Source organism: Dromiciops gliroides, chromosome 2 (assembly GCF_019393635.1).
Source record: "Dromiciops gliroides isolate mDroGli1 chromosome 2, mDroGli1.pri, whole genome shotgun sequence".
Lineage (NCBI taxonomy): Eukaryota > Metazoa > Chordata > Mammalia > Microbiotheria > Microbiotheriidae > Dromiciops > Dromiciops gliroides.
Window position 1 is genome coordinate 576,555,857 of NC_057862.1, and position 11,724 is coordinate 576,567,580.

Consider the following 11,724-nt stretch of genomic DNA (forward strand, 5'->3'; position numbering starts at 1 on the left):
CTAGAAACGAAGGCAGCTATTTGTTGACAATTGAGAAGATTGCTGTCTTTCTGGAACATGTGTCTAAGATATGATGGAGACCCTCCTAAACTTTGTCAAATGTCACAACTACTAACTATTCAGGGTAATTCATATAGGAATAAGTCATATTGACCAGAAGGCATCTAGGATCATAGCTATATATTAAAGTCATGGGATAGAGAATAAAGATGCTAGGGATGCAGGTTGTGTTTTTATCATTGCAGCATATTAAAAATAGGTACTTAAGATGACAAATGCAGATTTGGTAAGAAAACATTGGGTTTAAAAATAGTACATGAGAATTTGATTTGGATTTTGGAACTATGCCTTAAAATATACAATTGCCTGACTCTTGGTCAGGGATGGAATACAATTAATGAGGGCTGGTAAAAATGTTCTTCTGAAGTGAATCTAATCACAGGGATTTAAAATAAGAATAGAGGGGGAAAGAATAAACATATCATGCAGAGTAGCAGGTAGGTATAAGATGACTGCTATTCTACCAAAAGAATAATAGTAAATAAATCCAGTAATTCACAGGCCAAGAATAAATAATAAAACAAAAGTAGTAATTAAAATGAAGCAATAAAAACTCATGACTTAAGATAACTATAATCTGTAATATCTAAAATAACAAGGCACAGAATATGGGGGATAAAAAGGTGAGCTAGTATTCCTAATACAGATGTAGTCCATATAGGTTCTGGGCTTACTCCCCAAACGTACTATGAACAGCAGATTAGATACCCATAAAAAGGCTATATCTCCCCTCAATATTCTGTGGGTAATAATCTCAATTTTCCACACTTTTTTTTGGTGGGGCAATGAGGATTAAGTGACTTGCCCAGGGTCACACAGCTAGTAAGTGTCAAATGTCTGAGTTCGGATTTGAACTCAGGTCCTCCTGAATCCAGGACTGGTGTACCACCTAGCTGCTCCTTCTACAGGTTTTTTTTTGGGGGGGGGGCATCTTTTTTAATGCAACTGTGCACAAGCCTCCATCCAGTCTATTCCCTCCAGTATCAATTGACTAGTAGTTAATATTGTCTAAATATCAGCTACACCAACAATTAGCACCTCATTGAAAGCATGACTCTAACATCAGGCCCTTCCTTAGTTCAGACTCAATGTTGGGACAAAATGAAGTACTTGCAAGTCATCAAACATTTAACAAAGGAAGTTTACTTTGCCCTAATACATCACAGCTATGAAACAAGGATACAGTGGCACTTAGCATCTCTGAATATCTCCACCCTAGCCTCCCATTTCCATCTGAAAATGAATTTGTTCATTAGGTCATCACAGTAGGTAGAACAACTTGCATCATCTTAGGAACCCACTAAGTCTGAGAGAAATAAACTCTATCTGTTGAGAGTTTTTATGCCCATAGATGACCAGGATGCTGTGTCAGGAAAGCTAAGGCCAATCAGACCTCTGGGGCAGCTTTGTCTTCTTTTTGGGAAAGCCTGCTTATATTGTGGGTGGGAGGAAAAAAGATCTATCAGAGAAACACTGGTCCAATCACATATACCAGCATCAATTGATTGATATTTCTTTGATATCATTAAAAACAAATTATCATCAATTAGCTTTTACAAAGGGATATTTACAGAGAAGATATAGCAAGACCCAAAGTACAATAGAATTTCTTCCCTAAAACTGGGAGCATACTCTCCTCTACCACCTCAGTCCCCAGGGAAAGGGAGCTGCAACTTTAAAGTGATACAAACATTCCTCTCGCTAAATTCACTTTTGGCTGTAGCATAGCCAATTAGCAAGTAACTCTCTTGTTTGCAGCATTGGTCCTCCTGACTCAAAATTGGGGGAGGGGAAGAAAGACAGCAAGAGAAAGAGAGAGAGAGAGAGAGAGAGAGAGAGAGAGAGAGAGAGAGAGAGAGAGAGAAGAGAGACTGATTTTGTTTGTCTTTTGTACTCACACTCAGTTTCAGCTCAGCAGCCAGCTTAAAAGACTTTTTTTTTTTTATCACCAGTAAACTCACAGGTAATAGTCACGGAATAACCAAGTATATTCTGAATTGGGGAATAGGCCCTTCATTAGCCATCTACACATGGATTGAAACCCAGAAAATATATTCTACATTCTTGAAGGACTGGGCTCCTATTGGTCAATCTCCCTGAAATATAGTAAGATGGAACTCAGAACTGAAATGTACTATGGAAAAGCACATATAATTAAAAAGAAAAAATTGGGAAAAAAAGGTTTCATTGTATATAGAGAAAATATATTTATAGAAAATCCAGAAACCAGAGGAGCTTTGTATTGTGTAAAACACTTAAGTGATGATCAGTGGAGGGAGAAACAGAAGTAATTTTTCATGGGAGTTTACAATAGAACCATATGAACAGAAGGAAGGAATAGATATAGAATTTAGGATACAAGTTATATACTTGGCATGGAAGCATGATATCAAAGTTATGGCAGATTTCAATTATTGAGACATCTGTTAGAGCTCTCACTCTGTCAAAAATGGAGCAACTGTTACATTCTTCTTGTGCTTTAATGATAATGTCATTCTTGATAATATGGAGGAAGAGATGGGGAAATTGCTATTCTAGACCTTTTTCTGACCAACAAGGAAGAATTCATTGCTGAAGTAGAATTATGGGAACTTTAATAGAGGAGAGGAAATGTCTCATATAAAATCACAGAAGTTCAGTTTTGTTAGAAACCTCAGTCCAAGCCATACTTGAATAAGTGCCCCCACTACAACTAACCTGACAAAGAATCATCCAGCTTTTTTTTTTTTTTGGAAGACTGGCATTGAGGAGGAACTCTATATTTCCTAAAGTAGCCCACGTCATTTTTAGATAGCTCTGACCATTGGGAAATTTTTCCTTACATTGAGCTGAAATCTCCCTCTGTGGTTTCTACACGTTGTTTCTAGAGCAAAATGAAGCAAGTCTTATCCCTTTTCCATGGGATAGTCCTTCAAATACTCGAGGATTTTTATCATACCTCTCTTAAGTCTTGGCTTCTTTAGGCTCAATATCCTAAATTCCATTAATCAGTCATCACAGGGTATAATCCTGAGTCTCTTTACTATCCGATTCACCTTTCTCTGCACATTTTTCAGCTTTTCAATGTGTTTCCTAAGATATGGCACCTCTATCGAATCCCAGTACACCAGGTGGTTTTCTGACCAGGACAAAATATGATAGAACTATCAACTGTTGACATCTTGCCTTTCTTACTGAAACTAAAGACCTTATTAGCTTTTTTTTTTTGGCTGCCATATCACAGTTAATTAATTTGAGCTTATAGCCCATGAAACTTTCCATATCTTTTTTCTTTTAATAATCAAAAGCAAAACAACTTAATTGGATTAAAAGAGGAAAAGCATGGTAATGTTGAAAAACACCATTCAATAGATAATATAACAAGATCATCACTTTCCTTTATGCTCCCAAACTTTTATATCTTTCTTACTCTCCCAGGCTAAAAGCTGTTCTCTTCCCAATGCACATGCTACTTCTATGCCAACAGAAAAGAAACTAGCCAGTCATTCACAAGAGTGGCTCAAGAAGCTCTTGGAAGGACTTTGAATACAACAATAACTCCATATGCCTCAAGTGGTCATGGGATCCTTTGACCTTTCTGTATATTTACTCTACATTTGATCATTCAGCACCCCGGATCTTTTTCAGGACTATTGTCTACTCACACATTCCCCATAGAGTACTTGTGAAATTGGTTTTTAGACCAAAATATAAGACTTTACATTTATCCCTACTAAACACCATCTTATTAGAATTGACCTGATTCTGTAGTGTATCAATATTTTTTTAATCCTGTCATCTAATTTGGTATCAAATTAGGTAATACATGTGAAAGTGCTTTGCAAACCTTAAATCGCTACATAAAAACTAGTTATTATTATCTATACTAGCTTTGTGTCATCTCTGAGTTTAATAAACAGGTCATCCATGCCTTTATTAAAATCATCAATAATAATATTAAATAACATAGGGCCAAGCAAAGGTTCTTCAAATGCTTCCCTAAAAACTTCCTTTCAGTTTGACATTGTGACGTTTAAAATTTAATGTGTTGTCTAAAACATCTAAGGTGTGGTCACCTTAAATTAGAAGCTTTAGCTCTTTGGGCATTAAGCATTTTTTAAAGCATACCAGGTATTCATGTGGAGTTCAGAAAGTTAAGAAAAGGCCTATCCAGCCTAGAGTTCCAGCCTGGTCAGGTTCTTCCTTAAGTCCTCCACCATAAGCCCGCTTCAATCACAAACTCTCCCCAGATGGAGTATAGAAGCTTTTTATAGGTCTGGAGCAGAGGCGGTCCTTACACAATGCTTCAAGCTGATTGGTAGGCATCATCCAAATCCATTGATTCACTGGACTTGAAGGTGGTCTCGAGTTAAGTTCAAAGTCTTTAGCTTCTGAGAACAATACCTCTTTAAGGGCCAGCCAGGTGTGGTTACAATCTAATTAACTTGAAGTAGGCTAATCATCAGTCAATGACTCTCACTTAATTCAATCAGTTTAGATTAATCTCCAGGTGAGCCTTTGAGTATCTGCCAAATCCCATTATTTTCTCACAACATCAAATCTTAATGAAAACTCTTTGGGTATGACCATTCAACCATTTACTTCTCAGTTCACCTAACTATGCCATCTAGATCATAAGTTGTTTATAAGACTAGCATGAGAGACTTTATGAAGTATGCTTTGCTACCTTCAGGTAAGATATGTATGTGTGTGTGTGTGTGTATATATATATATATGTGTGTGTGTGTGTGTGTGTGCATATGTACATATGTGTGTGTATGGAGATTTGGAGTTCCATTAATCTACCATTCTTGCAACCCTGTCAAAAAGGAAAATGAGTTTAGTATGATATAATCTAATCTTTTTTTTTAATGAAATGATTGATGGCTTCCACCTTTAAATCACAGTTTTGGTTTGGAGGGGGGGTTCTATTTCTGGATGTACTCTGCCATTCCCCAGGATCAAACTTTCACCTGCAATAAGAAAAAGCAGGCAACAACTGATACAGGAGCTCTTTCTACCAATGTGTGTGTGTAATGGGAGCATGCCTAGAAGTACCCTGAATGTTTCTGGCTAACCAGGTGTGCTGCCTTAGAGCTGAAGTCAACTAATTCATCAACAAACATTTATTAAGCACCCACAATGTGCCAGCTACTGTGCTAGTACTGCGGATACAAAAAAAGACAAAAATAATTCCCCATACTTTCAGTCAAATGAGAGAAACAATAAGCAAACAAGTATGTAAAAACAACATATATACAAGATAAATTAGAGATACTCAACAGACAGAAGGTACTGACACTAAGGAAGATCAAGAAAGGTTTCTTACAGAGGTGGAATTGCAGGTAGGATTTGAAGGCAGGTAGGGAATCCCTAAAAACAAAAAGATGGATCAAAGCTAGTCCTAGATAAAAAATTAGTCTAGTTTCTATTTGGGTGAGAAGACTGTGAGTACTTAGAAAACTCTTCTCTATGGGGTGAAACTAAGAGAGTGACTAAAGAAAAATGTTTCACCCAAGGAAAATACATTGGGAAGGAATTGGGGGAAAGTTGTACTGCCCACATTCGTGTAGGGGCCAGAAAGAGGGAATAATTAGTCTACTAATTACCACTTAGCCCTCTACCACACACATCAATTACAACTGCTATAAATATATCTTCTACAGTGTCACTTCCTGGCCCCTTCTTTGCCCTCTTCTTTTTGCCTATCTCATGTCTTTTGAATAATGTAATATGATGCACACCCATCATTTTAAGAAAGCATATTTCAAAGAAGTCGCAGAAAGGAAGGAAATTCACATGGCCTAAAGTTTCTAAGGAAAATAAGTTGAAACAGATTATTGAAGACATTTATGGTAGAAGCAAGGGCAAGTGATCAAAGATCAATTCAAAAGATTGGTAGGGTCCTGAAGCATATTGTCAGAAGCAAGAATCTTCTAAATGATTTGTAGCTGCTGGTAAATTCTCAGCACACTAAAACAGGCTTTTAAAGCTGTGTTGCATGTCAAAGTTGGGCTGAACACTTCCATAGTGTTCTCAACAGATCATTTAGTATTCAAAGCTGAAGCCATTAACTTCATGCCTCTGGTTAAAGTCAATCCCTCTCTAGCAGAACTTCCAACTGAAGAAGAGGTTTTAAATGCCTTAGGCTCCTCCCATGTGGCAAAATGCCTGGTGCCCATTCTATTCCAGCTGTTAAAAATAATTCAGGGGATCAAGAAAGACCCTGTGAAGGAGGTGACACTTGAACTGAACTTTGAAAAGTTCTAGAAATTCCAAAAGGCAGTGGTAAAGAGGGAAATATTTTAGGGCCAGTTTATACAAAGGCATAAAGGAAAGAGGCAGAATGTTATGTGTAGGTGTGGTCCAAAAATGCAAAGAGGATCCTTATCTCAACTCGTGCTCTCCTAGCCAAGCAAGGCTACATCTCCTGCTTAGAGTTTAAGGGAGTATGCCTGAGGAGTTGCAGTTGATCCTTTAATGATAGTGGCTCTATCCCCCATGATTATCAGTTAAGAATTGCTATAGTTCGTCAGCTTTAAGTTGTCTTCTTCTTATTTTTTTTTGGTGAGGCAATTGGAGTTAAGTGATTTGCCCAGAGTCACACAGCTAGTAAGTGCCAAATGTCTGAGTTCGGATTTGAACTCAGGTCCTCCTGACTCCAGGGCCGGTGCTCTATCCACTGCGCCACTTAGCTGCCCCTTAAGTTGCTTTTTGAAAGGGGTATTTACAGGGGCAGCTAGGTGGCACAGATAGAGCACGGGCCCTGGAGTCAGGAGGACCTGAGTTCAAATCCGACCTCAGACACTTAACACTTACTAGCCGTGTGACCCTGGGCAAGTCACTTAACCCCAATTGCCTCACTAAAAAAAAAAAGAAAGGATGGTATAGTTAGAAGAGTCATTACAAACATCTTCCAAAAAGTCTGGGACACACTCCAACAAGTATACAGAGTCCAGAGGAAAGTGGGATTGAATTTAGAGAACACATGCGGCAAAGGGATAACTCACAACTCCTAGTTGATAGAAGTCTTTTTCTTCTATTTGTTGGATGCTCAAGTGTTTTTTCTTTTGTCGAACTCTTTTGTGTGTGTGTGTGTGTGAGGCAATTGGGGTTAAGTGACTTGCCCAGGGTCAAACAGCTAGTAAGTGTTAAGTGTCTGAGGCTGGATTTGAACTCAGATCCTCCTGAATCAAGGGCTGGTTCTCTATCCACTGACCCACCTAGCTGCCCTTTCCTGAACTCTTAATGGAGGAGCTATAAGTCTGTATCTAACCTGTCCTTGACTCCTATGGCAGACACTGTCATTGGTTGATACAGGATGCTGCTAGGATACTGATGGGAAGATAGAAAGTCCAGTATTCTCCAAATCTTTGCAACTAAAAATTTCCTCCTCTGGTCAAAGCAGAAGGGGGGATAAAAGAGATTTTGCTGAAGGCAGGAGTTAAGACCTCTCTATTCATTCCCAACTTCTTCTCCCCTGCCACCCACCCCAAGTTTCTCTTCAAGAATTTTACTGCTTATTCCAACCTTTCCAAGGATTGTTTTTTCAACTTGCTTGGTAATTTTTTTTAATGGAACGTCCACCTTTTAAGGCAGTGTTTTATTGTTTTTACACCAAATAAAAGGCCAAAAGAAATCTCTGCAGAGAAAGCAGTGAGAAGAGTGAGCACACTTTACACATCTTTGTCCACATAATCACTCCATGAAGAGGGGAGGGGGGAGGGAGGAAGCAGAGCTGGACCCTTCCCCCCACCACAAAACATTCAGACATTTAGGACTAAAATAAAATGAAGACCTTCTGTGGGCAGGAGGAGCAAATGGGGTCAAAGGGCGGGGGGTGGTGGTGGTGGTGGTGGTGGTGGCAAAAGCCTCACCACTGCCCTTGTCAGCGGGTCTGTGAGGGGCTGGACACAACTTCTTCAGGAACTCTCTAAAACCCCCACAAGCCAAGCAGTGAGGAGCCTGGCGCTGGGCCCCTGATGCCCTTTCTACCCAGCCCACGATGGGGGAAAATCTCCATTTGCTCCCTCCACTACAGAAAGCCAACAATCTAGGCCTGGGAAGAAGGAAAAGGGGGCTAATTGCAGCGGAAGACTGAGGACAGCATCTCCTTGGACGGACTCTGAGGAAAGGAAGAGAAAAGTGTCATGGGGGAAAATGGGGTACGGGTTTGGGGTCCTTAGGAATTCTGCTTTAAAGAATTACACCTGGGGGCAGCTAGATGGCGCAGTGGTAAAGCACCGACCCTGGATTCAGGAGTACCTGAGTTCAAATCTGGCCTCAGACACTTGACACTAGCTGTGTGACCCTGGGCAAGTCACTTAACCCTCATTGCCCTGCAAAAACAAAAAAACATACAAATAAATAATTACACCCTCTTGCACACAAAAGCAGTTAGAATAAGATAGTAGTTTATTTTGGGGGCTGAGGAAGGGAAGCAAAGGGAAGGGAAACCAAGAGAAATCCTTGGACTTCTCCTGGGGAGAGGCATGGCACAAAGCACGTGGCTCCGAGATACCAATCTCCTTGAGCAGGAGACTGGCAGGTACTTTTATAAAGGACTGATGGGGGGAGGCATCTGACTGTGGAAAGTTCCTTTAGTGAGGGGTGGAGGACCATCCCCTACTGATAGTGACTGGAAGAATTGGGTGAGGGATGGCCATAGATCTCTCAAGCCATCTCTCTCTTCAGGACACAAAGGCAGCAGCCACACCCAAACTTATCTCCCCAGGGCTAAGGGAGAGCAGGATGAAGGGTGGAGGTCCAGAAGCTAGCTCAGTCCAAACTGGTTCCACTTATCTCTCTAGGCGAATCTGTCCTCTGGTTTAGTTTCTCAAGGAGAAGATTCCTTGATGTGCCCCAGAAAACTTCTGGGGTCCCCTGGGCCCCATGACAAAAGGAAATCGGAAGGAAAAGAAAAACAAATTAATAAAAAATTCAAGATATGGAGCCAGCGGGTGTTCCTTACACAAAAATAAGTCAGGCCTAACCATCCAGTCCACCAGGGGCGCTGCTGAGGCTGTCTCCCTGGAAGGGTCACCAATGCGCAGGGAAAGTTCCCACTTGCATTGCGTGGGCCACCTCCTCAGGGAGGAGGACCCATGGCCAGGGGGTACTGGAAGCCATACTGCTGCTGGGAGGAGGGGGAGGCAGAAGATGCTGCTGCTGCTGCCATGGGGGAAGAGGACCAGAGGAAGGCGATGGGGGCTGCCCACTGGGAGTTGGTGGTGGTGGTGGTGGTGGTGGTGGCGGTGGTGGTGGTGGTGGCGGCGGCGGTGGTGGTGGTGGCGGCGGCGGCGGCGGCGGCATCATCATCATGCCCATATGCGGAGGCGGCATCATACCTTTTCCTTGATGTAGGCGATAGACCCCAGAGCCCACAGGCGTACTTCCCAGGTACTGATCCATTGGAGGAGGGCCGTGATGCCCAGGTGGGTGGGGCCCCTGGTTCATCGGTGGCGGCTGCATCCAAAGGGGTGGGGGCATAGGATGACCACCATGCCCACCCGTCAGGATGGGCAGTGGATGGGGAAAGTTGTGAGGTCCACCTCCAAGGCCAGGGCCCTCAGGTCCTCCGCCACGCATTCCATGGTATGGACGATTCTCTGAAGGTCCTGAGTTCACCCACGGCGGGGGACTCTGAGTAGTGGACATGAGAAAAGGCAGCGGCGGGTTGTTGGCAGGGGCAGCAGGTCGAGGCGCGCAGGCCAAGGGTGTGGTGGCAGGCCCAGAGGTAGAGCCAGCCGAAGCTGACACAGGAGCTTCATCCAACTCCGCCATGAGGGACAGGTATTCTTTATCCATGCGGGCTTTGTCCTGGGCTGACTGTGGGTCAGCAGGCCTTTGAAATTTGCAATCTGAAGCAATGTGCCCGGCTCCTCCACATTTGGTGCAGACAGTGGTATTGGTGATGCTGCGGGTCTCGGAACTCTGCCATGGTCTTAAAATCCTGTTGTCATCCTCCCGGGAAGTGCCATTCAAGCGAGCTAACTCTCGAAGTTGCATCTTCCTTAAGTCATTCTGGTCCTCTGGGGTTTCAATGCTCTGCTTCAGAATGTTTCGGATCTCCTCTACTGCCTTTTTGACATTTTCCATGGTATTGGCAGTAACTAGGGCATGGAGGGGTTCATGCTCCCCCGACAGCATCTGGCCATCCTTGCGCCCAACCTTGCCTTCCTTCACGGACCCTTTCCCCCGGATCATAATCTTGGCTTTGCATTCCTTCTCAATATTCTTCAAGGTGTTGCCCCTGGGCCCAATGAGAAGTCCTACAAAGTTGATTTCTGGATAATCATCTTGTGGTATCATCACCTTGTCGCTTACCCGGGTTGCTGGAGGTTTGTAATCTGCAGGTGGTTTGAAGTCAGGGTTGAGCGCCACCATCTCAGTGATGAAGTCGTGTCTTTCTTCCTCCAGCTTCTTCCGGGTCCGAAATTCCCTGGTGTTGAGTCGCTTCCCCTCGCTATTGTAAATGGGCTCAGGGGAAGGGGACCTGTCCTCAGGGTTAGGGGGGATGCCCAGGTTTCCTGTTCGCAGTTTGCGAGTCAGGTCTTCTATCTGCAGTTGCACTATATAAGCTCTTTCTTGTTCCCTTGTAAGCCCAGGAGGGATGACAGTGGGCATTCCCGGGATCACCGTCTTCTGTTCCATGGTATCCTGGTTCCATCGGCTCCTCTTCCGCTTCTTATTTGGGAAACCCAACAGCTTGGCATTCGCTCCGGTTGCCATGGTGCCCCCAGGGATCGGCTCCAGTTTTGGTTGTGGCTGGGGCTGGGGCTGTGGCTGTGGCTGGGACTGGGACTGGGACTGGGGCTAGGAAGGCAGCTCTGCGCCAGCCACTCGGCCTTGGGCTTTATGAACCTTCGGGGGGCGGGGCGCAGGCGTTGAGCCTCGTCCAAGCCAATCGGAGAGGACCGCTCCAAGTCTGTGGTGCGAGCAGTAGCTCCTTCCTCTCACATCCCGGGCGGCAGCTAATACGACCACCTTGCTTGGTAATTAATAGATGACCCCTAGAACAGAACCAAATTTCTTTTATTTATTTGAACCCTCTTCTAGTATACTAAGACTAAAGTTTATTATTTTTTGTTTGTTTGTTTGTTTTGGCGAGGCAATTGGTGTTAAGTGCCTTGCCTAGGGTCACACAGCTAGTAAGTGTTAAGTGTCTGAGATTAGATTTGAACTCAGATCCTCCTGACTCTAGGGCCAGTGCTCTATCCACTGCACCACCTAGCTGCCCCTAAAGTTTATTATTGATAGATTATTTTCACCTGATTCAAGTGCCAGGACTCTTCCAACTTTCTCCTCCAAACAACTTTAAAATAATACCCCAGCTAGAATTCTTGGGTGGCAGAGCCAATAGAGTCAGTATGACATTCTTCTAGGTCAAGTCAACATAGGAGGTGAGAGAAAGATCTTGTGATGAGTAAAACTAAATGTGTGGTCACCTTATTCCTGTCCCCAGTATAGGGAAAACTAGCTAGGGTTTACTTATAAATTAGAAGCTTTAGTTTTTGAGCATTAAGCATTTATTAAAGAGTAAAGAGAGAACACATAGAGTTCAGAAAGTTAAGAAACCTATCTACCCTAGAAAAGAGATAAGAGTTCAACCTGGCCTGGTTCTTCTCCCAAGTCTTCCTCCAGGAGACTGTTGGAGACATGAACTGCCAAGTAACTGTGTGTAGA

At 43.0% G+C, this 11,724-nt stretch overlaps 1 protein-coding gene across 1 annotated transcript; it reads right to left on the bottom strand.

Annotated features, from left to right (window-relative positions):
- Positions 1-9,309: 9,309 nt before the first annotated feature.
- Positions 9,310-10,770, bottom strand: LOC122742976 (splicing factor 1-like; the record flags this gene model as incomplete). Its single annotated transcript, XM_043987589.1, has 1 exon — positions 9,310-10,770. A coding segment is annotated over exon 1 (1,461 nt), but the record flags the coding sequence as incomplete, so codon positions are not given.
- Between the last annotated feature and the right edge of the window lie 954 nt (positions 10,771-11,724).